This window comes from Glycine soja, chromosome 12 (genome assembly GCF_004193775.1).
Source record: "Glycine soja cultivar W05 chromosome 12, ASM419377v2, whole genome shotgun sequence".
Lineage (NCBI taxonomy): Eukaryota > Viridiplantae > Streptophyta > Magnoliopsida > Fabales > Fabaceae > Glycine > Glycine soja.
Window position 1 is genome coordinate 38,626,603 of NC_041013.1, and position 26,656 is coordinate 38,653,258.

The 26,656-nt window shown below is 33.2% G+C and overlaps 3 protein-coding genes, 1 long non-coding RNA gene and 1 other non-coding gene across 5 annotated transcripts; 2 read left to right on the plus strand and 3 right to left on the minus strand.

Annotated features, from left to right (window-relative positions):
* Positions 1-7,946: 7,946 nt before the first annotated feature.
* On the minus strand, positions 7,947-8,029 carry TRNAL-UAA. Its single transcript has one exon. It is a non-coding gene; the product is annotated as a tRNA-Leu (tRNA).
* A 67-nt stretch (positions 8,030-8,096) lies between these two features.
* LOC114379226 lies at positions 8,097-9,926 on the plus strand. Its single transcript, XR_003659443.1, has 2 exons — positions 8,097-8,350; positions 9,475-9,926. It is a non-coding gene; the product is annotated as an uncharacterized LOC114379226 (long non-coding RNA).
* A 3,283-nt stretch (positions 9,927-13,209) lies between these two features.
* Positions 13,210-16,218, plus strand: LOC114379724 (splicing factor U2af small subunit B-like). The gene is made up of 5 exons (XM_028338416.1): positions 13,210-13,730; positions 13,820-13,901; positions 14,065-14,191; positions 14,565-14,997; positions 15,937-16,218. Exons 1-4 carry the CDS (start codon positions 13,407-13,409, stop codon positions 14,977-14,979), a joined length of 948 nt encoding a protein of 315 aa, XP_028194217.1. The 5' UTR covers positions 13,210-13,406; the 3' UTR covers positions 14,980-14,997; positions 15,937-16,218.
* A 2,899-nt stretch (positions 16,219-19,117) lies between these two features.
* On the minus strand, positions 19,118-22,397 carry LOC114380526 (histone deacetylase HDT1-like). Its single transcript, XM_028339627.1, has 10 exons — positions 22,236-22,397; positions 21,867-21,940; positions 21,568-21,788; positions 21,366-21,388; positions 21,239-21,277; positions 20,986-21,158; positions 20,094-20,177; positions 19,889-19,979; positions 19,481-19,625; positions 19,118-19,394 (listed from the first exon to the last, which is right to left on the minus strand). Exons 1-10 carry the CDS (start codon positions 22,246-22,248, stop codon positions 19,334-19,336), a joined length of 924 nt encoding a protein of 307 aa, XP_028195428.1. The 5' UTR covers positions 22,249-22,397; the 3' UTR covers positions 19,118-19,333.
* A 995-nt stretch (positions 22,398-23,392) lies between these two features.
* Positions 23,393-24,828, minus strand: LOC114377877 (uncharacterized protein At4g22758-like). The gene is made up of 2 exons (XM_028336341.1): positions 24,132-24,828; positions 23,393-23,862 (listed from the first exon to the last, which is right to left on the minus strand). The coding sequence occupies exons 1-2, from the start codon at positions 24,517-24,519 to the stop codon at positions 23,663-23,665; spliced, it is 588 nt and encodes a 195-aa protein (XP_028192142.1). The 5' UTR covers positions 24,520-24,828; the 3' UTR covers positions 23,393-23,662.
* Between the last annotated feature and the right edge of the window lie 1,828 nt (positions 24,829-26,656).

Below are 26,656 nucleotides of genomic sequence, written 5' to 3' on the forward strand. Positions count from 1 at the left end.
TAGTCAATGATTATCCTTTTTAAATAATAGAAACTTCCAAGGCAAAAGATTCTTCTCTAGTGACTTATCTTGATATAGAACTATTGAAGTTGAAAAAATGTAGATCAATCTTTAAGTGCTTGGTCCTCTCATGAAAAATAGGGTTTGAAGCAATATGAATTATTGCTTGATTATCACAATAGACAACAACAAAAGGAATTATGATATTGAAATCAATAAGCAAATTTCGAATCCATGTAATTTCACTAGAGAAAAAAGTCAGGGACCTGTATTATGCTTCTGCTGAGGACCTACTTACTGTCTTTTGTCTTTTGGCTTTCCAGGAAACCAAGGAATTTCCTAAGAAGACACAGAAGCCAGTGGTTGATCTTCTACTTTTAGGACATGATCCCCTCTCATCCACTGTTTCTACATCATTCGGATGGACCAAGACTCATCCTCACCTCTTAGCCCCTTGATCACAAGAACTACACCTAATGGAGTCGCGCAATGATGGTAGCTCTTTCGGTGAAGAACAAGGTGGCCTTCATAGACGGTTCCCTCCCGATGCCAACCACAAGTCCACAACCGATCCTACATATGCTGCATGGACTCGTGGTAACAATGTTGTCATTTCTTGGCTTTATAATTCTATTTCTAAAGATATTATTACTAGCATCCTGTTTGCAAATACGGCTAAGGAAATTTGAGACGATTTGAAAACACGGTTTTCTAGAAAGAATGGCCCAAGAATTTTCCAATTGAGAAGACAGCTAATGTCATTACAACAAGGAAATGATGATGTTAGTACCTATTACACCAAATTAAAATCGGTTTGGGAAGAAATCTCAGGCTATAAACCAACCTTCCAATGCAAATGTGGAGGGTTACAAACTCTGCAAGATTACAATGAATCCGAATATGTCATATCCTTTTTAATGGGCTTAAACGATAGTTTTACTCAAATTTGGGGTCAAATTATCCTCTCTAATACTTTTCCCCCATTGGTTATGTCTTTTCTCTTGTTATTCAAGAAGAAGCACAAAGAGAAATTATTGTCAATTGCATACCTTCTTTAAACTCTAACATTATGGCCTTTGCTGTCAATTCTACAACCAAGAACACTACTAATGGTAAGAGTAGAAATCCCAAGAAAGAGAGACCTCAATGTGCTCATTGCAACTTATTGGGTCATACAAAAGACAAGTGTTACAAACTTGTTGGCTATCCTCCAAATTATTTCAAGAACAAGCCTCAGCACACTGTAAATCAAGTAATTGATTATGATGAGTCCTCAAGTCAAGGTGCCACAAATAATTTGTCCACTGCTCAATGTCAACAGTTGATTAGCTTCTTGACAAATCAATTGAAAACTGAGAACAGTGTTGATACTCTTGCCACAAATGTTTCAGGTATATGCATGAATACTAGTTTTGATTCCAATGAATCTTATCAATATTGGATTATCGACTCGGGAGCAACCTCGCATATATGTTGTTCGAAAGAACAATTTAATTCTTTTAAATGTTTACATGATTTTCATGTTTTATTACCTAATTCCACCAAGGTAAAGGTTGAAGGGATAGGAAGCATAAAACTAAATGATGACATCTTCCTGCATAATGTGTTGTTTATTCCAACATTTAGATTTCACTTGTTGTCCCTTGTGTCTTTGATAAATGATAATTCTTTTCAGTTTACTATGCAACCTAACAGTTTTGTTCTTTAAGACCTCAAGACATTGAGGAGGATGGGCACCACTAGACAGCATCAAGGACTACTTTTCGATTTCCCTTAGTCTTCTTTTCATAATACTAGTATCCAATCATGTAATGTTGTTAAATATGAAACTTGGCACCATAGATTAGGCCACATACCTATACCTGTGTATAAATTGATTTGCAATAAAGTTCCTCTATCCTCTATTGATTCCAAATTTCATTGTGAAGTGTGCCCCATTGCTAAACAAAACAGATTAGCTTTCATTAACCAAAACAATTTTAGTGCTGAATTGTTTGATTTAATACATGTTGACATCTGGGGACCTTTTAGGAAAGTTACCTTTGATGGATTCAAATATTTTTTAACATTAGTAGATGATAAAAGCAGGTTCACCTAGATATACCTTCTCAAAAATAAATCTGATTAATTGTCTCTTTTTTATACCACAGTTTTTCTCATATGTGGAAAACCAATTTAAAACCACTATCAAAAGGTTCAGATCTGACAATGCAAAAGAGCTTGCCTTTTCATATTTCTTTTCAAAGAAAGGTGTCTTAGACCAATTTTCCTATGTAGAACGTCCACAACAAAATAGTGTTGTAGAAAGGAAACACTTTCATATTTTAAATATTGCTCATGCCTTGATGTTTCAATCCTATGTACCATTAAAATTCTAGGGTGAATGTGTTAAACTGCAGTTTTCTTGATGAACAGAACCCCAAGTCTTATTCAGAAAGCCAAGTCACCATTTGAGATTTTATATGCAAAACTTCCTAACTATGCTGGTTTCAGGACTTTTGGAACATTATGCTATGCCTCTGCTCTAATACCATATTGAAGTTATTAATCTTGTAATAACATGAAAAGAAAGTACATGAAGAAAGAAAGAAAAGATGTTGGAAAAATCTCAGAATCTGTATTGATCAATTGCAAGAAGATTACAAAAATTGTCTAGCTTATAATTATTAGCTACACATATATATATAAGGAGAAACAGAAAGAAATAATAGAAACAGAAAAGGAAAACAAAATAACAACAGAATAACAAAATGATAAAAGTTTGTAAGAAATCTTGATCCAATAAGAACAATGTCAAAGCAAACAACCAATTGTTTTCTATGCGATTTTGATGCTTTAGGTAAAGTATATTTCTAAGCAAAGTTCGACCTCAACCTCAACCTTTGTTCCATGACATCAAATTCCTCCAGATCCTACATATATAATAACTTGTCCTCTTGCTAAGCTTAAAGTTACAAGATTTTGACTTTAGTGTTCTTATGTCTTTAATAGATTTTTGTGTATTTGATACAAGTTATTAAAAAAATACATGTACGAACAAGTTGACTAACTTTCTTTTCTTGACAATAATAGATAATATTAATTGCACAAGTGCTAAGAAAAAAAAGTATTGGACACCAAAGAGAATGGTCCCCCATGTACAAAACATGCGACAGTACAACTACAGATCACCGAACCCACCCCATACATCAACAACCACAGAATATACATGGATCAGAAGGTGGTGCATCTTTTCCTATACCTTCACAAAATGATTGTATATTAGAAGATACAAGTCCTCTACCCACATAACAAATAAAACCACTATAACATAGATAGCTCTACCAACAGCTACGTGTACTACCACTACTTACAAACAAGAGAGGCAAATAGCTAGGTTAGAATGCCACATGTGAAAAAATATCGAAAAATCTTGCTTGTATGATTTGAGCCATGACCACAAACTAAACATGCATCTATGCCATAAGTGGTCATGATCCGGTTGAATCTCATCAAAGATAATTTCAATTCTCAAGTTCCAAATGCTCCATATTATTGCACTCTAACCTAGAAGCCTCCATAGATTAGCATTGTGTCCCGATAGTCCATGGGAATTATGTAGGAAGTGCACTCTTGTATGATTCAGAAGTGAAGATGAAATACCAAAAAAGATTATACCATTTTTTCCACTAGTCATGAGCAAAGCCGCATGAAAAGAACAAGTGATTTGCAACTTTCACAAACTCATGACAAAGAACACATGATAAGTTGTCATTCTCAAAATGGGCATTTCTTCTACTAAGGTTAGCCTTAGTGGGCAATCTATCAAGGAGTAGCCGCCAAATGAAAAAAGCCACTTTTGGAGGAACTTTTAGATGCTAAAGGCACTTAAAAATTTCCTCCTACGATGACCCAAATTTCAGCTTGTAAATTGCTAAATAAGTGGACTTGACCATGAATAAGTTTGAGGCATCCTCCAACCATATCGAAGTATCATCTTCTTGGTACCTCAAAGTCACCCCCTCCAACAAAATATAAAACTCCTCCATCAACTCCTTTTTTCACTCAAACTTGGTTTCCTCCTAAATTCCCAAGCTCACCTCCCTTGATCCCAACTTCCCATAGCCCCTACAACATCTCATTTTTGCTCCTAATTCAAGAACACCCTAAGAAAAGCCTTTTGTAGGCTTCCCTCACCCACCCAAGCATCCTCCCAAAATCTAGTAAGCTTACCATCCCCCATCCTCCATTCTACCATGTTATTGAACCAAACATCATTTTCACCTCCACATACAAGTTTCACATCTCTCCACCAAATGGATCCAAATGGTATCACCACACCCTCCCGTAAACCACACCACCCACCATATTCAAAGTCTAGAACCCTTTCTCGGAAAGTCCCTTTATTATAGAATAAGTTAGATTTCCATTTTGTAATTAAAGCAACATTAAACAAGGAAATATTTCTGATAACTGCGAAATTTGTTTTTAATTGATAGTCAATTTTAACTAAGAATGATTAAAATTCCTATATTTTACTATTGTTTTTAATTAAATAATGAGGATTTTAATATTATTTTAAATTTTGACCAGCGGGATTTAGAAGAAGGAAATTACAAGTACTTTTAGGAAAGATTGATGCAAAAACTTGAAGAAAAAGCCTTGAAGGAAAAGTTAAAAATTGGGCTAGCACAAGCTTAGCGCGAAGAAGGCCCACGAAGAAGCTCAAAGGCACGCTTAGCGTGAATCCTGCGTTAAGCGCATGATCACTGCCATACTTGCTAAGCCCAAAAGGCCCGCTTAGCATGAGGTCGCGTGAATTTTAAGCTACCTTAGGCCTATAAAAGGAATAGGAAGCAAAGGAGAAATATACACTGAGACTCACAGCTCTCTAATGAATACATCCTAAATTTGAGTATCTCTAATAGGAGAAATTATCTTTCTATGTTCATTATCCTCTTCTCTTTCTTTATCCATCCCTTCCCTTCTTCTATCCACATCAACCCTAAGGTGTAAAGCCTCTCATGACAATGAGAGGCTAAACCCCAGTGTTAGGAGTGTGGCATGTCAACTTTTGTAATGTAGCTCATTTTTATTATCTATTTAATGAAATCTTGTTTCTATTATTCTTTTATGTGCCTATCTGTTTATTGTGGTCTGATAATCCATATGGTGTGTAGGGGATAATGCATTAAAAAATGATTATTTTCTAAGAACTGGGAAAGGAGAACTAAATGAAATCATTGCTAGAAATAAATTGATATTCGTTTAGCTTATTTCATGTATATCTAATCTTAATGTGATTTATTATTTTTATATTTGCAAAGAAATTTGGGAGGGAAGAATAGATAATATAGGCTCTTTGTGCGGGAAAACAAAGATAGAATGTCATAATAGATGTGGGTGAAAACTGGGATAACATTAGGTAGAGAAAATCACTAACATTGCATCACAAGTAGTTTTGGCATGGTAGGCCCCAACATATTTGCATCATGAATTCATCTTTTTATCATCATCTTTATCTTTTATTTTTCTTATCTTTTACATTAACATTTCTTATCTATTTTATCTTCTATTTTTTATCTTTATCATTTTTTACTATAAATCTTTATCTTATCTTCTATCTATCTTTATCTTCTATTTTAAATTTCTTATCTCTTGCTTGCAAATTAGGTTTGTATCAATCTAAGTACAAACAAAGTCTCTATGAATTCAACACTCAAACTTCTAAGTACTTTACTACTTGAGACAAATTGGTGCACTTGCCAATAAGTTAACAGTTCCTAACCCTGAAACCTTCATGTTTTTTTGGTGAGCAAATTTTTTCCCAATTAACCCAAGAGATTTTCTCCCTTCCGTCCTCATACCACTACAAGAATCTCCTTTGTAGCCTAATCAAAGATTTTGCCACCCCTTTCGAAATTTTAAAGAAGGACAAGAAAAAGAGGGGTGAGGAAGAAAGTATCAAGTTAATCAAGCATAATCTCCCAACAAAGGAAAGGTGTTTATGCTTCCATGATGCTAATTTCTTCTTGATAGGCTCCCAAGTCTTTGCTCTCATTGGATTAGCACCAACAAGGATTCCCTAAAAAACAAATGGGTATGTCAATGTCCTACAATTCAAGAACCTTGCATATCTTTCCACACAACTCTCATCCACCTTAAAGCCACCAAATCTACTTTTATGAAAATTGACCTTGAGCCCAAAACAAGTTCAAAACACCTCAAGATACCTTTCACCATAACCACATTATGAAGGTTCATTTCCCACAAAAAAGATTGTGTTGTCGGCATATTGCAACAAATTGACTCCAACCTCTTTCTTAATTACCTACTTTTAAACTAGAGAAAAGCCTTTTAGGTGTGGCCTCCCTCATAAGCTCACTTAAACCTTCTACCACTATGATAAAGAGGAAAGGTGCAAGGGAGTCACCTTGTCTCAAGTCTCTTTGTGGGATAAACTCATTGGTTGGACTTCCATTAACAAGAATGGAGACCAAGCTAGAAAATAAGCACTCACGGATCCATTTGTCATGAAAGCCCAACCTACCAAACATGTACAAGAGAAACTTCCAACAAACCGAATTGTAGGTTTTTTCATATTCAACCTTAAAAATCAGACACTTTGCTTCTTTCTTCTGACTTCATCAACAACCTCATTTGCTATCATAGAACTATGCAATAGACTTATCCCCCCCCCCCCCCCCCCCCCAAAAAAAAAAACAACGCTTTATCTCTCATAATCACCCCATGAAGCACACTTTGTAGTCTCCTTGCCAATATTTTCACCACCACTTTATACATACACCCCACCAAAGAGATGGGTCTATAATCACCCCACCCTTATGGTTCCAAAGACTTGGGAATAAGGGTGATGAAAGACGCATTGATACCTCTAGGAAAAGTATCAAACTTATGGAAGTCATTATGAAAGTTGACCACATCCATTTTCAATATCCTCCAAAATTCCTTATGAATCTAAAGTTATACTCATATGGTTCTCACCCTTTAGAGTTCCTGCATTCCCATATAATTTCCTTTATCTCCTCCTCTCAAGACCTTTAAATCAACATATCATTGTCCTCATTTAAGATCTTCTCAAAAAGTCACATCATCTAATTTATGCCTTTCCTAATTATCTTCACTAAATCTTTGTTTGAAGAAGAGACAAACATTTTCTTTCACCTCTTTAGGCTCCTCCTACCAAATTTCTCCGCTCATAACCCCTCTAATCATGTTTTTTCTCCTCCCTCAGTTCACCATGATATGGGAGTATTTTGAATTGAAATCATCTTCTCTAAGTCATTTTACTCTAGACTTTTGCTTAAGAAGTGATTTCTTATACAAGACATTTCTCTAAAGAGGATTATCGCACTGATTAAGTAAGCATTGAGCTTCATCACGAATTATGGTTTTTATTTTAAATGGATACTAATTTCTTATTATCTATATAATTATTCTTTGAAAATATTAAATAACATTAATATTATTATTACTACTATGACTATGATTATGAACCATGGACCACATGAAGCACTAAGCATGTTTTGGATACATAAGAATTAAGAAAAGTAGAGCTTCTTTTTTCATAAACAATTTAGATCTTTTAAGTTAATAATGTAGAAAATTATTAAAACTTTAATCAAATTTATAATTTATTTGCTGTAAATCTACTTTAATGATATACATTTCGAATAACAAGTAAAAAACACTTTAATTTAATTAAAATGAAAGCATAAATTTATGCAATAAAAATATTATATAAAATAAATTTGTTAACTTTACAATAAGTATTTTAAAAATTAATTCAAATAATTTGTAGTTGATTAATAGTATAACTATTTTTACACTGAACAATGTATGAAATAAAAACTCAGAACAATCTACTTTAAAAATTAATAAATAAAGATAATCATATGCTGCATTAGTTTTTAATACTATTAACTTAAAGCAAGTTAAGCAAAACTTGCTGGCTGTGGGGTTCGAACCCACGCGCACTTATGTGCAGAAGATCTTAAGTCTTCCCCCTTAACCTCTCGGGCAAACCAGCTTGCTATTATTAGCAAGCATCAAATTAAAAATAAATATACTTAAATACTTTTCCAAAGATTTGCAGAACTGTCTAGGAAAACGCGAACCTTTACCAAATTGGCACTACACATCCCCCAATTTCGCAAACCCTCGCCGACCACATGTTACCCTAACCTTAATCCCAGTCCCTTTCCTTGTTACGATTTTCATTCGTCCACGCCACGCCACGCCTCTAATTAAACGCGGTCGTTTTCCGGTGGGGAATGTGCTTGTTCAGTTCAGAGCGGGGGAACATGCCGCTAATGCTGTCATAAACCTCAATACGTTTTATGCCGGTTAGGTATCTGGTTGCTCTGTTATTTTTTTTGGATCTCTGCAACTTCTCATTCGTGTTAAAATGTTTGATAATTGATGACAATCAAATACCTTTTTTTTTTTTTCTTTTCTAGTGTGTTTGGAAACCATTGAGAAGTATAAAATCACATTTGAGATGTATAAGTATAGCTGTTAACTTTTTTAAATCACATTGTGAAAACCAAACACATTATTTCCCAATGACGAAAATTTTAGTAATCTGAAGGGGGGCGTGGCTTTTACTTCTCAAAAATCAATAATGGGGCTCCCTCTCGCAACTTGGCAACCCTTGTTGCTACAAAGGTTGAGAAACCCATTTGATTTTCATGCCATGCCCCCTCCCATGTCGATGCTTGGCATTCCGAGGGATTTTCAACTTTTTCTCTCCAAATTTCATGTAAGACTTTTATTTATTTATTTGTTTTCAAATCTTACCTTTTTTTCAATTACACAACAAATTAATTTTGGTACAAGATTACATGTATTCTCTCTTCTAGTGATTTCATCTATTTAAAGTAAGATCATTATGGATAGCAAAATTCTCTTGTAGTACTAGTTAAGCTCGACTTCATGCCAGCTGATCCGTGCTCACGGTGATGCTACAAATTTACTTTGAATACTGAATTATAATTTTGAAGTTTCTTTAGTCTTCCCTATTATTGTTCAAGTATTTAAAGTTATTAATTCATTTTAATTACTCACCCGTCATTAAAATTGTATAACAAAAACCAGCATGATTGAAATTATATAATTTTCAGAAGTAAAATAAATTTGTTATAATTTGGATTAAATTGATTTTGTAGAATAGTCTGATGTTTTACAGTTGTTTTCTTTATACTTTTGGAGAATCTGTAGCCCAGAGAACAAGGCTTATTCGTAAATAAAAAATGCCCTGTTAAATTGGAATGATACCCGAAAATGTATGTGATATTGTGGTGTTATGAATATGTACTGTATAAGAGGTATGTGTTCTGTAATGCTGCCTGGAGACGTTCAGACGCATATTACAGTTATTTTGCCTGTTTGTACCCCAGAAAAAGTGTGCACATACTTTGGTTTGGTTTGGTTTGTATAGATATACGCATAAATCATTTTTTACATTTGAGACAGCTGAACTTTAACATGAGTCGGCGATGATGCAATGAGGTGGGTGTTGCTCCAGGAGTAAATGGCCTAATTGGTACCCGGAGGCCGGAGCAGCATGGCGGTGTTGGCAAGGTTATTGACAGCAGACATGATTTCAATGAGGCCCACTTATTGAGCGGGGAAGAGCTGCAGGGAAGGGCTGGATTTGCGACTGATTGAGCAGAGGAGTGGTGATGACTGTCACATGATGGTCGCCTGAGGCAAAGAGGGATCACATGCCCTGCTGCCAAGTATGGAATGAAGTGAAGTTTAAGTGGTCGTCGTTCTAGATCCATTAGGGTGGCTAACACAAAAAATTTGCCCTTTCACTCTTTGCTTTGTAAATCAAGATTGAAGATAACAAGAGAACTACATAATAGAGATTTTAATCTTTTGTAGTCGTTGTTTGATTTAATATAGTTATTTTCTTTATTAAATACTTAAAATATGGTTTTAGTCCTTTAAATTTGGATAATTATGTTTTGAGTAAATTATATTTACATTTCATGTATTTTTTTCAAATTACATCCGATATTTTTTTTTTTGCATCTTAAAAAATTTCCTTAACTGTTTACTTCACATTGTATCTAGATTTTCTTCCTCTTAAACACTATTTAATAATTTAACAGAAAGTAGATACATGTTGATCACATAATTTTTAATGAAAATTTATGTTTAAAATACTTGCATCTTTTCCCTCTTAACTCCATAAAAGATATGATATTATTTTCAATTTTTTACTTTTTTTCTCTAATTGGACGTGAATTCAACTTTTTGTTGAACTTGAACTCATCTTGTTGGTACGCATGTTTAACACTTTTTTTTTTTAGTTCAATTTTTTTGGCATGTTTGGTTGTTGTGTTTTTGTTAGAAGTGTTCTCAACAATATGATTATTTGCTTCAAATTTTAGTGTTTCATTGTATTGTGTTTTTAACTCTTTTCTTTGAAATATTCATTTTTTATGGTTGAGTGTTTGATATAATGTTTCAATCAAAAGTTATATTAAAGGAAAATTTGTTATTGTCTTAAGAAAAGTTCATTCATAAGGTCAATTATTAATTTGTTATTGAATATTTAACAAGGATGTTAGGACAATTTCGTCTACTCCATATTTCAACTGACGTTAACAAAATATGGTAAAAGCAATGTAAAAAAGGGAAGAGTATCGGGTGCAATTTGAGAAAAACACATGGGGTGCGAGTGTAGCAAAAATATTAGGACAATTGATGTTAGTTAAAGAACAAAAGGGATAAAAGTAATGTAAAAAAAGGAAGGAACATCGGGTGCAATTTGAAAAAAAAAATAGGGGATAAGAGTGTAATTTATTATTATTTTTCTATCGTATAAAAATAATTTATTTTTATCAGTCCCTCAATTTTTTTAAAAGTTACTTTTAGTCCCTCTTTATTCAATGTATTCATCATTTTTTTAATTTGTAATGATTTTTAATAATCAAAATTATTTATAATTTTCTTAAAATAATTTTTGGTGATTTTAAAGCGTAAGATATTTGACTCTGATTTGGTGACCTTTTTACATATTCTTAATGGTTTTAAAGAAGAAAAATAAAAAGATTGTCAAAGATTATTTTTAAGAATTGTCATAATTTTTATTTATTGGGGTTGTTTTAAATTGTCAAATATTATTTTTAAGGAAATTAAATTACAAAGAAAAACATTTTTTTCAGTGATAAATTGTTACAAATTTAACATTATTAACATAAAAAATAAGATGAATTAAAAGTAACTTATTTGAGGGACTAACAAAAATAAATTCTTTTTTAAATGACTAAAAACATAATTATTCATATTTAAAAGACTAAAAACATATTTAAGTCTTAGATATAGTTTGAATCCAAATGATCAATGTATGGTGTACCAATTAATCAACAATCCAGTATCATTAATATAGTCAAATGAAACTAATTAAGAAAATTAAATATCCAACATATCAATTAATTAGTTTGCAATAAAATATAATTAGTACTAATTAATATTTAAAGTTGCATTTATCAATAAGATTGAATTATAATGCACTAATTTGTATAAAAAATATAATATTTATAAATTTTATGTATGGTAAGATTTTTTTATTTTATTGAATTTTTTTGTTAAGTCAATTTTTATGAATACCTTCTTTTCTTACTAAATTTCAAATTATTTCTTTTAACTTTTTTACATAATATTGTTAATTAAATGATTAGATATATATTCTATGATTTGTTTAAGTAAATTGTTATAACTAAAAAAGAGATATTACTTTAGTGGAATAAGATAAAAAAATATCTAAATTAATATATTAATAGACTATAATTATCCCTTGCTTGAGTCAACTAAGAGTAACATGGATCACAAATTTTTTCCTTCAGGTATTTAATATAGTTGAATATCAAGATTTATACTCAAGACCACTACAATGTCCGTCAAGGCCCTATGTCTTAGTTTACATCAAACCTAGATCAAATCAAACTTTTTTAGAAAGTAAATTAAGTTAATGTTTTTATTAAAACTTACTTAGTTAACAAGGTGAAACTCTTGTGAATAAGTTAAAAAGACTCTCAGAATGGACTAGAATCTAGAGTTTGATATTTTTAACTAAATGAATTTTAATATAAAAGCATTGAGCTGATTTTTTTTCTTCTAAAGAAGTTGGTATGGACTTGATATTGGCTAAGCTATAGGCTTGTTGTTGTAATGAATTAAAAAGATGAATTAAGTAAAAAAAAAACATTAAAATTTGTAATTTCCAAACTTTTTGATCATTTTAAATTTTAGTACACGCAATGGACTCCAACCAAAGTCATGACTAAAAGACATGACACAAGCAAAAAAGAGTGCGTCACAAGTATGTTATTTACTAAATAAATTATGAAAAAATGATTATATATTGATAATGTAAAACTATTTTATACTATCATTCAACAATAAATTATTATTTATGTATAAAAAAACTATCATTTATGACAAGTTTATTAATTTTTATAAAATTATCTTAGAAGTTATACAAATAATGATTTATGATAGAATGACTTAAATTATTTATAGTACCACTAAACTTTTTTAAAATAATAACTTGAATAATCAAATAACAACAAGTAGGATAACTTCAATGATCAAATACCAACAAATCATTGGTCCGAGTTAAATTAATTTTAATCTCCTGAAACAAGATTTTGAGTTTGAGCATTGTAGATGAAAAATATATGATTGAAAATTTTTTTTATCATAAGTGACTAGTCAAGTTTTTCCATAAATATTAATCAATGACAAAGCTAATAGATACTTCACACTAATATAATGATAAGACAAAAAAACTTGAATTATCAAATCACAAACATTAATATTTACATAAAATTCCATAAAACTTAATAAATTGATTATGGTATTATATAAAATCAAATTTCATTCAGTATTTAATTAATTAATCAAAATATGTACCTTTTATAATTACCTTAATTTTATAATTATTTATTTTCATGAATTAAAATAAAATAAAATAATTAGCATAATTTCGATAGGAAAATAATCAATACAATGTTGCCTATATAACCAAACAAACCTTATTTATAATGATATAATTGATAATTATTTTTAAAAGAAATTATCAAAAGTTAAAAATAATCTACGATCACAATATGAATTTTTATCATAAATTAAAATATAATTTATATATTAAAATTAGTATTTAGTTTTGTCGTCAACTTAAATAAAATTAATCTAAATAAATTTCCGCAGATTTAACAGAACTATCTAGAAAGAACCTATCCTTTACCATCCCGGATTCTCCCTGCCACTACAAATTCCCAACTTCGCAAACCCTAGGCAGCAGCAGCAGCAGCAACAACAACAGCAACGAAGAATTCGAAGAGAAATCAAATCGAATCTCATTTGATCTGTGTGTGGTTGCGGCGGCGGCAATGGCGGAGCACTTGGCATCGATATTCGGGACGGAGAAGGACAGGGTGAACTGCCCGTTCTACTTCAAGATCGGCGCGTGCAGGCACGGCGACCGGTGCTCGCGTCTCCACACGAAGCCGAGCATAAGCCCCACTATTCTCCTCTCCAACATGTACCAGCGCCCTGACATGATCACCCCCGGCGTCGACGCCCACGGCCACCCCATCGACCCTCGCAAAATCCAGGACCACTTCGAGGAGTTCTACGAAGACCTCTTCGACGAGCTCTCCAAGTACGGTGATATCGAAAGCCTCAATGTCTGCGACAACCTCGCCGACCACATGGTACGTCCCCTAACCCTAACCCTAACCCTATTCTCGTTTTTCTCATTTTTCATTCGTCCAGGCCTCTAATTAAACGCGGCCGTTTTCAGGTGGGGAATGTGTACGTTCAGTTCAGAGAGGAGGAGCATGCCGCTAATGCTGTTAGGAACCTCACTGGAAGGTTTTATGCAGGTTAGTTTTCTCGCTTTTTCTTTTTTGTCTGCAATTTCTCATTCAAAATGTATGTATGAGGTTGATGAATGCACATGATTCCGTGTGCTTAATTTATATACTGAGATGTAATTGTAATTCTTTTTGAAGATTGGATGCGAAATGTTGGTTTTTATGGTTGCAGGTCGGCCAATTATTGTTGATTTTTCGCCGGTGACGGATTTCCGAGAAGCTACTTGCAGGCAGTATGAGGAGAATACTTGCAACCGTGGTGGTTATTGCAACTTCATGCACTTGAAGAGAATTAGCAGGTATTGTTTTTTCTTCGGTGTTTAATACTTGCAATATTGATTGCGTGTGATCGGGTGAGTGTTTGCTAAATTAATTTTGAACTAAATGGTTTTGAAGCTTACAATTTTTTTTTTTTTTAAGTGAGTGATTTATGCTTGAATGTTTTTATTCTAAAAGCTACTTACCAGTAAAGCTCAATATAGAAATCCAATGCGAAAAGCAATGAAGTTACTTGAACTCAAAATCAATTCTGGAAGACTGGAATCAAAGATGTGAACATTTATTTATAATCATGTTAGCTAGTATGTCAATGTGATTCTGGATCATATATTGTGCATCCAAATATGCTTCAAAACTTAAAGCTTAAATTTATTTGATCTATGATATGTACAGGGAATTGAGGCGTCAGTTGTTTGGGAAGTCCCATGGAAGGCACAGCAGAAGCAGAAGCAGGAGTCCTTACAGGCATCGAAGCCATGAGGAGCGGTCTCATCGAAGTCATAGCAGAAAGTATGATGACAGGGACCACCATCATGAGAGTCGCAGCAGGAGACACAGGAGCACAAGTCCTAGACATAGGAGAGGACGAAGTCGCAGCCGAAGTCCTGGAGGGAGGAGGCACCATAGTCCGGTTAGAGATGGCAGTGAGGAGAGACGTGCCAGAATTGAGCAATGGAACAGGGAGAGGGAAGACCAAGAACCTGGGTATAAGGTTAATGCTGAGGAAATCAATAATGGTAATGCTAGCAAACATCATGGGCATCAGCAGCAGGAGCAGGAACCGCAATCACCTCAGGAGGGACAATGATCTGTTTATGTTGTAATGGTTTGTGCTCTCTCCCTTTTGTTTGCCTATTCATTTAGACCTTGGCAAGAGATTTTATTCTAGCATAGGCCACCCATAGAAAAAATACAGCTCACCACCCATTTTCCGCTGTGCAGGTGCACTGCTCTAAGATATGGAATGTGTCTCCTTCTTCCTTCCTCCCTCCCCCCTTTTTACTTTTGAGATTTTTTACATTTTTTTATTGTGCATGGTGTTTGATTGTGTGTGGATGCTTGTGCTATAACTATGTAGGTTTCCCAAAATATTTCACTGCTTTGAACCATGTTTTCAATATTCTTCAAAGCTAGTTTTGTTGCACTCTTTATTGATAGAATGTATTAGAGATACTGAGTCCTTTCTTGTTTACACTGTATGTATGAAGAACAGCTGAAAATGTGTTAAGATGATCTTCCTGCCTTGTGTTTTTCTTGCAAGTGCCTAATTGTCCTTTGGCAAGAGTTCTTGCAGGTTCTATCTTTCAATATTGTTTTCTCTTTTGTTTTCATTCATTGCTGTTTATTTCTTCAGAGGTGGTGTCAGTTTTTCATTCACTTCCCCGCCATTCACAGATTACAAAATAGCCTTACAGCATTATAGCTAATATAGTCCTTACAGCAATGTCCCTTTTCTCAACCGGTTAATTATTAACATTCCAACGTATGTTGCTCTTGTATGCTTGTTACTGTGGTTGATTTGCAGTTGTTGAATGTATGCATTATTTTACAGTCAGGTACACTGATCAACATGAAGACTAATGAACGAGCAGTTTCAACTCTTTGATAGGGGTTTTTGTTTTCAATGTTTAATTAATTTTTCCTCTTGGAATATGAAGTAGCATGATCTTACGCTGTTATGAGTTTTGCAGGTTCAGGTATCCCTGCTTCTTCTAAGAAACGAGCCCTTTAGTTAATTGCAGTTTACCGTGGAATTTGTGTACAGGTTCATGGCTTGCTCTTTGAGGATGTTTTAACGGATCTTTCAGCTGGCAAGTAATCGTGTTTGTAGGAGAAGCCTTGGCTGGTTTACTTGCTGCATTTGTGCAGGCTCTGAGGAAGATGGCTTCATTTTTATAATTTTATTTAGTTTTCTTTTTCCTGGCATATTAGGATTTTTTAGTGTGTAAACCTTCGAACCCAATTGTGCGCTTGTAAAATTGTTACTTTGAGGAAGCAGCTTTTGAACGTTTAATACATTATCGACGTGCATGCATTTCCTTGATAACCTTGTGTTTGGATGGCTAGATGACTGGGCTAGTAAGGAAGAACTGTTTTTTTTTGGGGGGGAGGAGGGAGGGCACTAATCAAAAGAAAAATGTTTTTTTGGATAACTTTGAGTTCTCTACAACTTGAGAGAGAGAAAAAGATAGAAGAGATAAAAACAAAAGAGAGTTGTTGATTAGATGTTTGAAATTTTAGGTTGTTAAAATAGATTTAATCAGAATTATTTTTCTATAACTTAGTGATAGATATAGGTATATTCATTCAAATTAATCTTATTTATATTTAATTTGATTTTTTTTTTGGAGAAATAGATTTTTTTTCCATAGAATACGGTGGGCAACGTTAATTGAAAAACTTTGCTATTCTTTTTTAGAGAAAATGACTATTTTTTGGTCCTTCAATATGTAATTTGATAATGATTTAATTTTTAAAAGAACAAAAATTGATTTAATCACTGATGTGTGAAAAATATGATAATTATGTTGTGTTTAACGCTTTAACTTAATGATAAATTGGCTCCTGAATCTTAAAGTTTTGCCAAATTAATTTTCATAATATACAGTTTAATATTAAATTATTCATTTAGTATTACGATATTTAGTATTGCAATTTAAAAATAAAATGATATAGTAGAACTAACATAATCTTTACACATCCAGGAAAAAAAAATATCATTTAGAAATGTTATTGTTAACGGTTTCATTTGTGTTCCTTGAGAGGGGGAAAAGAAAATTACGTATGACAAATTGTAGGTTTTAATTCACAGGTAAGTGCAAGTGCAGGTTTTTTATAAATGTTTTTTGGATCCATTATTTGGAAGGAAGATACCCCTTCCAAAAAAAATGAATTAAAAATTATGCATGGCTCGCGATAGTCTTGACAAATTTTAGGCTGTCTTAAACTAGGCGAATTTAAATGTAGGCTTAAACTTTCATAGCCCAACCCTTGGGCTTAAATTATTTGGTCTTTCGTTTGATTGATGTCATCTTTCTCTCATCTTTGTTATCCAATAGAAATTGAAATTTAAAGGATTACTTATTACAAAACATAATTACATATATTGTATAAATATTAAAATAAGATTAATGTATATGAATGTACTCTATGTTGAAAAAAAGTCTGACATCAGATCGGATGAGGAAAACAAGAATATATAAGTTGTGTTTAAGAGTCTAGACATTTTTTAAAACAAGCCACACTTATATACTTTTTCCCCCGTTTCTTCTTCTCATCTAATGTGACTTTTTTTATTTTTTAATATTTTAAAAAAAATCAAGTTTCATATTTATCAGAGATATTGTCAAGATAATATATTAGTTGTATGGACAACCTTCTATTAGCTAATTTGTAAAATTGAGTTAAGTTAAAACCTATATTTGAATGCATCAAAGCCTATCCAATATTATTAATTCACCTATCCACGCACCAAGTTCAGGGGCATAAGAGAGTATACTGAGAAAAATTCACCTATCAACTTATATATGTTTCAGGTTTCTGAAAAATTGACATTTTATTTTGGGTTTGTACTAACTTTTTCATTCCATTGAGTTTCTTAATAAAATAATAAAAAATCATCTTTGGTTATTGATATTTTATTTGTCCTTCTAATGTATTTATTTTTTCATTTATGTCTCTAAAATATATTTATCACTTTTGTTATTCCCTATCAAATAACTTTAAAGGAACTAATACAAAATAACAAAATATTATGGGGACTAACATTATCTCCTATTTATTTTATTGGCTCACAATATTGTAATATCTCTTTTTACCATATATTTAATTGTTTCTCATTTTACCGCCTCTCAACTGTACACTCTATAAAGCCCCTCCCTGCTACACAAGACTCTTGATTGGCATTGCAAAGGTGAGAAACTGAAGCAATAAACATCTATTAAGAAACAACCGTTTTGCCAATTTTATTGTGTGAAACAACTCAACAGTATGTTTTATTGGTAGTATTATACCTTTTTTTTTTTTTAATTTGAAACGCAATTGTTTCCTCTTTTCTAAACAATCATAATAGTACTAGTAGCACATAACAAAGACTTTGGTGAAAAACAATTTGATTTTATAAATAAAATTTATCTAATTTTTCTTTTTGCAATTTATGAAACAATATTGCATATTTTTGTCTTACCACCCCAATTTATCATGGAAAAAATCATCGTGTAATATTCTCGAAATACCTATGAACAAGCTTCACTTCATCAGAATAATACCAAAAGTTAAAAAAGAGGATATTTTTACACGTACTAATATTTTTTGAGAGTATCGTACTGTATTATCATTTATCTGGAAACCATAGAACAGGGAGTTATTCCCTAGACTCATTGAAAATAATTTGATTTGTACACAAATTACACATAAAGCTGACAAATTATCGTGACAGTAACCAATTTTGCCTTTTGCAAGTTTATTACGTTGTTTTTTAATTGTGACAGTCTTCAGACTTACATGTGGGAAGTGTGTAGCATGGAGGGGATAGTTCTGTTTTGAGAGGCGGTGAACTGTGAAACGATTTTTACTAGTAAAGAGAGAAATTACAGTATTGTGAGTCTATATAATTGCATTTTTCAAAAAAATCATAATCAATTAGGTAGGTCATTAATGGTTGAAAGCGAGTATTTAATCGAAACCCTTTTAGAAAAATAGGCAAATTTAAAACACTGATAATTTGATGACATTTAGAAATTCAAATGTGAACTTAAGTTAAAGACTTGAAATTATAACAAACTAATATTAAGAGTAACTAAATTTTATTATATAAGGACTGAGTTTGGGCATAGTTATACTCAATGTAGGGCAAGCCAATGTTTTTCTTTACCAAGCTCGAGAAGGGAAGGCACCTTTATAGAACCCATATATCCTCACCAGCATAAATTTAATATAAACAAAGATAAGCAGCAAAAGATCTAACCGCAATAATCTTAGATAATAATTGAAGTTCCCAATAAAATATCAAACAAAACTTCCGAAACATGCATTCACCTTGACACCACCACGGTTTACTAGGCCAAAAACAAGGACAGATGCCTAACGTCCTTAGGATACTCACTCTATTACATAAGCCAAAAATAATACATGAAAGACCTGGTTAACCAACTGCAAAAATATCACTGACCACCATGCTTTGCCTTGTTATGTTGTTGCAGACCACTTTCAGAGTTGAAAGACCTGGTTAAAACCATTTTTTTTTTTAAAGAAAATCAGTCACGATCCAATTTAACAAAACAAAGCTTAGGGTTTTGATAAAATCATACTTGCTGCAGCTTTTGCAAGAGAGTCCACCAGACATGGGAGTCTTGGCTTCATTGTTGGGAGTCTTGGCTTTGGCTTCACTGCTGGGAGTCTTTCCACCTTTCTTCGCAGGGTGAGGAGTTGCTGTATGTCCACCTTTCTTACCATCTAAAACACAAATTAAAGCAGAGATTACTAGTGTATAATAAATAGATATAAACAAGGAGAATTAGTAGAGTGACCAGACTCCAATTTAAAATTAACACCTGACACTCAACCACTACTGTATGCAAATGTAAACATATTCACTGACACATGCAAGCATACATTTACAAAGATTTAGCACTATATCAAGTAACTATGAAATACAAGCTTATCCAATTCCACATCGAGAAAATCAGAACTGTCAGTACATATATAATTAGTCTCACCAGTCTTTTCAGGAGTGGCATTCTTAGCTTTCTTGGAGGAAACTGGAGTTTTTGATGCAGATTCATTGGGTCTCTTCTTTCCTAGATCTGCCTACAAAACATGAAGTCAAGTACAAAGATATTTGCTAAGTTACCCCATTACAGCCAGCAACCATTACCATCATAAAAAAAAAACACATTAAAGACTATGCCATTAACCCAGTACCTTCTTATTCTTAGGATGGGTTTCTTCATCATCATCTTCTTTGTCATCACTCTCATCATCACTGTCACTATCAGCATCCTCCATCTAAAAAGATCAACAGTGAAAAGTTACAAATAAATCTTGCACCCAAAGTTTAAAGATCAACAGTCAATTAGAGTTTTCTTTGGATTTTTATATTATGTTCTCCCATGTGGTTAATGGAACTGTAAAATAATTATTTACAGTTCCATCTTTTCTTGGGTTACAAGTTGTTGTTACTATTTTGAAAAAATGTAATTAAGAGCAGGTTGATACTATTCACAAATCTGGCTTCTACTTAAAAATGCAAATTCTTTAAAGAGCTAATTCCTTTGTTCTGAATGATGTACATAGATTTATAAGCAGTACTTGAAAGAAAGCTCTAGATTAACTTGATACAAGTGGCATTTCAAATGCAAAGTATGGACGTAAAAAAACTACTGCAGGGTATGGAGCTAGGATTGGACTGATTCATGTTCAATTGAAAGTCTCATTTTAGGGCCATCGCTCTCCACAACATCATAACAGAATAGCAAAAGAAATAAGAACCAGTTATAACATGTAAACATAAAAAAAATTAGCTTGCAATTCAAACTTCTTTTTCTTGTGTCTTTCTCATTGTAAGGAAGAAAGATGAACATTACAAAACAAAACAATTAGTTTACAGTTCCATCTTTTCTTGCAGAACCACTTAGGCAGCAAAAGATCAAGACATTCTCTTTATTGAAGATATCATGAATATTCTAGACTAAATACAAAAGCACCACAAACATTTTTCAGCAAAAGTATCTCATTGTGTATATTGGACAAAATGGACTTCATGTCCCACAAAAAATAAACAAGTAAAAAAATCACAGCAAAAGCAATTCAGTACCTCTTCATCAGAACTTCCAAAATCATCATCTTCGTCAGAATCATCATCAGAGTCCTCTTCATTGTCTTTTTTCGGTTCAACAATCTTGACTTGTTTTGCTGATGCACTAGCCTTGGCAACAGCTTTTTTAGATTCAGGTACCTTCAACTCTTCAGCTTTTGTTTCAGGTTTTCCTAAACATAAGATATAAGCCAATTAGTCACCTATCTAGTAACATAGACAGCAAACAATAAACTTAGTATTAAGAAGGTACCATTCTCTGCTTTAAGCAATGGAACATCCTCTTCGCTATCTGTCCAATTAAAAAAAATGAAAAATGTTCTGCCAAGTAAAAAAATCCAAATATAATAACAGGTCTAAGGTAAATGTTTGAGCCTCACCAGTAAATTCATCCTCCTCGCTAGTGCCAGCAGAAACACAACAGAAGTCAAGGGAAAAAAATGAAAAAAAAAAGCAATGACAAATATTAAGCTAGTAATCTAACAGATTTCAGTTTGCAATAATTCATTTGTATATAGCTCCAAATAAACATGGGACATTAAAATATTAGTTTTAACAACAATAAGTAATTGACAAGGATATTCATCGCCAGCATCATAAAATGCCTTGTATCCACAGAAATGAACACTGGCATTCTTTGAGTTGTGGGAAAGCTCAAACTCCTTTTCCAAAACCAATTCCAGAGGTATTTGAGGAATTTTCTCCCTGGAAAGGGTTCCCAAGACAAATTTCTGTTGACCAACTTTCAAGTAGAGAACAACTGGTTCATTTGATTTGTCTTTCTTTGCCTCACCAAGAGCAGCCTACACAGTAACACGTCATATATGTTGTCCACGCAGACAAAAAAACAAACACACAAAAAAAAACAGAACAACCCTAACCTGAGAAAGGTGTATGCATGCCTCGAATTCGGCTGGATCTACCTTAACAGACTCACCAACCTTAACCTCGGCACCTAAATCAAAAAACAATGTATCAGATGCTGCTACATAAAACCCTAATACAAATTAATGAGCACACGTATTCTTATTGTTGCATTATAAAAACTCACTGACCACATACATAAAAAAAAAAAAAAAACATAAGAAAAAACGACGACAAAAAGAAAAGTACGGCAGGTATACATAAATTCGTGTTAATGTGTATGACTGAAGAAAAAGACATTTATTTAACAATCGTTCAGACAGTGGCCAGAGAAGAAAAAATAACAAATTAGAAAAAGAAAAAGATAAATAAGAGAAGGTTGCTACCCCAAAACTCCATCGTAGGAATAGAACAGAGAAAGATACGCGATATGGCGCCGGAAGCGGAAGGCGAAGTGAGGGTTTGGAAGGGTTTTTGAGATTATTTATAGCCGTGAATGAGAAAAATGAAGGTTTGTATTTTGGGTGGGTTGTGCCGCGCCAACTAGGGTTTTTTTAGGGGTGTTGGTAAGTGCATCCAACATTAAAACAAAATTTTAAAAAGTTCTTAACTGTTTTTTGTTTATATGTTAATCCATGTGAATAATACAGTCATAAGTAAAATAATGGTCCAAGTAAGAGTCAAAATATGTGACTTTCACATTATTAACATGATACTCTAACAACTGAGTTAATAAACTAATTATATTATAAAATAAATAATGTTATTATATATAACACTAAAATTGGTTTATTAATTTAATTGGTTAGAGTATCATTCTGATAAGCCTCAGTTGGTTGTTAAACATTTCGTATCCATTTTAAGGAAGGACAAAGCGGGAAGATTGTGCAATTGCTGGATGTATCAGCAATTTTGCTAGGTGCAGATAGGAAGACCCCTTTTTTAGGCCTAAGCCTCTTTTCATTCTCCTTTTTTTTTTTTCTCACAGTTCTTATGCATTTGGGTCTGTGGGCCGTTTCTATTTTTGGGTCTGCTTAATGCATCATACAATTTGAGCCTACTATGTGTTGCGAGGCGTGCTAGGCCTTTTTCAGTGAAGTCATGGTTCAATGCTTACGTGCATAATTTACAAATAATAAAAGTTTAATTTTGTTTTTGTCAACCACAAACAGTTTAATTTTGTTATAATGTTAGGTAAAGAATTTTTTATCATAGCAATCCGTGATTAAAATACTTTTTAATTTGTTTACATGTTCATTCACCGTAACAAATTTATTAATAATTTTCAATTTATTCAAATATACACAAAAAAAAATACCACCTCTTTATGTATACTTAATTTTCTTACATTAAAAAACAAATCCAAACCGTGTTCCTCGCCACACAGGAAAGCGGAAGCAGAAGCAATCTCTCCGTTAAACAAGGAACGTGTCAACTTCTATGTTACGCGGTTAATTTAACAAAACATTGCATAGTTTTCGTTAATGGGGAATTCTTGTCACAGAGGAAAAGGACAGATAAACTTTACAAATACAAAGGAAAGAGAAAATGAACCAAATTAAGGAACTATAAGATTATACATATAATTTTTACAATTTTGCAATTGAAAGCTTTAACATTACCATGTATGTGTTTAAAAATCATACATGCTATTTTACAATTTTGCTTTGCTTACACACAAATCTCAAACCCTGTACCTAATTGCCAAGCCAACCTATTATTTTTTACAAGTAACCGGCCATTCATTCTGGGACAAATAAAAAAGACATTTCAATTGAAATAAAATAACAATAATGACTAATCAACCAACCAATCACATCATGAACTGCATGAGTTTGAACCAAGCAAACCCACCACCACCACCACCATATCCCTCCCTCTCTTTCTCTGCCTCTTTCGCACAAGACGCAAACGACGTCGTTACGCCATCTTCCACTGTTGTAGCTGGCTTTCTCGGACATAGAAAAAAGTTCCTAGATCCAAGCTCTAGCAGCTTCTCCTTCCTATCCAAACCTGAAAAGAAAAACAAAAAATTAACATCACAACAACACAAATCCAAATCAATTGATTTTTCAAGAGAATAAAAAGAAACCAAAGGACTAGTTAATTTATGAATAAAGTTAGAGGTAGTTTAGAACTATTTCCTGAGCAAAATTACAATTTCACTTCGATAATTCGCGATTCCAACAATTATCAACGTTGAGATGAAACTCTAATTCTATGATTAGAAACTATTTATGAAATTATATCTACATTTTGTTCGTAATTTATTAGAGATTTACTTTCTAGGCTAAACTGCGAATAATGGAGGTCGAATTCGGAGACTTCGCTGGACGGCAAGATTGGCCGGCGACCTTCCTTCACGTACTGCCGCACCGCCGCCGCTATCAGGTCGCGGACGGTGGATCCCGGCGTCATCAGCACCTGCACGGGCGCGAGGCTTCTCAGCACCGTCACCTTCAGCAGCATCTTCGGCGGCTGTCTAGGCAATCCCTCCGGCATAGGCGCCGGCGCCGTTCCGGCGAGGCTTCTGAGCGACGGGAGGTCGGAAACCGTCTTCGGACGGTGGAGCTGACCGACAGACATCGCGCACTGGCCGTGGAAGGACGACGACCTTCCCCTCCGGTGACTCTCGATCTGGCCGCTGCGGCTGCTCTTGGGACTAGGCATGGAGCTAACCTCACCGAAAAAATAATAGAAATAATAATAAATAAATAAAAAAGAATATACACAGAGAAGAAGGGCGAAGTTGGAATTTCAGAAGCTCGTCATCGTTGACGCCGCGTTTGGCTGTGATGAGCTACAGTGTGTTTTGTGTTTTTTTTTTGCCTCAATCGGCGGCTATGCACGCCGACCGGGAGTTATCTTTTACGAGGAAGGTGCAACAATAAGCGAAGAGAGAGAGGCAAAGGAGGGCTTTGAAGTTTGAAGAGTGGTTGCGTTTGATGCTAATTTATACGGCCAAACGGAATATAATAAGGGATTCTTTTTTTATTTTTAATTTAAAAATATAAATAAAGAGTTCACTAGTTTATGGAGGTTTCGTGAGGAATTCGCGGAGAGCCTTCTAAGCAAGAAATGTGATTGGAGTTGAGATATGGGAATGGGTAAGCCAGATTTTGGGTGACACGTGTGAGGAGGGTAAATGTTTTGCTGTAGAAAAATTAGTTACTGCTGCGACACCAAACAAAAGTGAAAAGAATGTGGGGAAATTAATTTTAGGATGCTTGGGATAAGTCCAAAAGGGATAGGCCATTTGGGCAAGGGTGATGAACCCATTTTAAATCATAATAAATGTTTTCTCAAGGTCATTTAAACTACACAATATTTTTATTCCATTAAAATTTAAGGTACGAGCATCTTTTTGTTTGTTTATTTAAGAGTGTCTTTTATTTTTAAGGAGAGAATTTTTAGTGAAGATAATCAAAAGGGAGAGAAAGATGTGTTTCGTTATTTAATTTGTTTCAAGAAAAGAAAAGAAAAAAAATATTGCCTTATTTGATTCGTGATGAGAAAAGAGAACAAATTATTGTTCAACTTTTACTTAGTTATTAACTTACGATTTCTCGTCTCTAATTCTTCTGTCAATTTACTTTCTCGTTAATTTTTTTTAATTTATATTTTCACCATTCAAATTAATTGGTAGTTCACCTTTTCTATCAATATAGTTTTCTTGTCATTTTAATTTTTTTTAGTTTATTTTTTAGAATGTGTTTGAGAAGATATTTTAATTAATTTTTATTTTGAAAAAAAAAACTTTATTTGATCATTTAAAAAAAAAACTTATTTAATTGTTTGATAAATGAAATGTTTTTTGTTACTATTTTCTTCTTGCACCTCTAAAATTATGGTACCTTTTTTTATATCTAGTATTGGATTTAAGGATGTTTTCACAGCCATAAGTCATCAAACTAACATGTTTGGATTTGTGGGTGATTTGCTTATTTTGGGATATATTTATTCAAAGACCTTGATCACGTGCATTTTCAAACCATAGGCGTGACTATAAAAGGAATCTAGTATAATGTTACCAATTTTCATTTTATTAATTTATTGGGTGGTAATGATTAACTTTAACTTGTCTACTAATTTGTATCTTCCGGTGCAGGCCACAACTAGAAGTGTGGCTAACTAGCCCAAAAGCGCAGTGCCAATCGAATAAACAGAAATCCAAGTGATGGTGGTTACTGAACAGTCCCAGCAAAAGCCGAAGCAAGACAAAAAAAAGACACGTGAAAGGAATGGGAGTTTGGGATAACTCATTCTTGCCATTCTATGTCATTATGTCCTCAAAAGGTCCAAACATGGCCACACAAATGATCCTGATTTGATTTTTAACAATTAGTGCTCATCATGATTTGAAGGTTGTGACTATTAATATGTAAATAATTGTTGGAACATGAGTGTGATAAAAATAAAAAAGTTGAATAATTTATAAGTGAAAAAAAATCAATTCTTAAGATTTTGTGATATTAAATTTATTTATGTAATTTGTTTGGTAGTTTATTGATGAGGTTTTTTTCCAATATTTACCCTTGAGATGCACAATAATAATATAAAGAAGATGAAAATTTACTATAATGTTAAACATGCATATAGACATAGTATTTTTTATTTTAAAGGTAAAATTATATTTTTGGTCCCCCAGTTTATCTCCAATTTTGGATTTGGTTCCCCTATAATTTAATTCACAAATTTGGTCTCCCAATTTTATAAATCCCTGCAAAACTGGTCCAGGAAGCTCGATTTGGACGTTGACCGTTAACTTCAGACGTTGACTGTCACGTGTCAATGTCTGAGTAATTTC

Bases quoted from the DNA above. Each gene is read 5' to 3' on its own strand.
- LOC114379724 (XM_028338416.1), top strand. From the start codon at position 13,407: ATGGCGGAGCACTTGGCATCGATATTCGGGACGGAGAAGGACAGGGTG. The intron at 13,902-14,064 runs GTTAGTTTTCTC...TTATGGTTGCAG, and splicing joins CACTGGAAGGTTTTATGCAG to GTCGGCCAATTATTGTTGAT. The intron at 14,192-14,564 runs GTATTGTTTTTT...TGATATGTACAG, and splicing joins CACTTGAAGAGAATTAGCAG to GGAATTGAGGCGTCAGTTGT.
- LOC114380526 (XM_028339627.1), bottom strand. The intron at 21,389-21,567 runs ATATCCTTGTCA...TTCTGCTGGCAC, and splicing joins TTTTATGATGCTGGCGATGA to TAGCGAGGAGGATGAATTTA. The intron at 20,178-20,985 runs GTACTGAATTGC...TGATCTTTTTAG, and splicing joins TTGGAAGTTCTGATGAAGAG to ATGGAGGATGCTGATAGTGA.
- LOC114377877 (XM_028336341.1), bottom strand. From the start codon at position 24,519: ATGCCTAGTCCCAAGAGCAGCCGCAGCGGCCAGATCGAGAGTCACCGG. The intron at 23,863-24,131 runs GTAAATCTCTAA...TTTTCTTTTCAG, and splicing joins TTCGCAGTTTAGCCTAGAAA to GTTTGGATAGGAAGGAGAAG.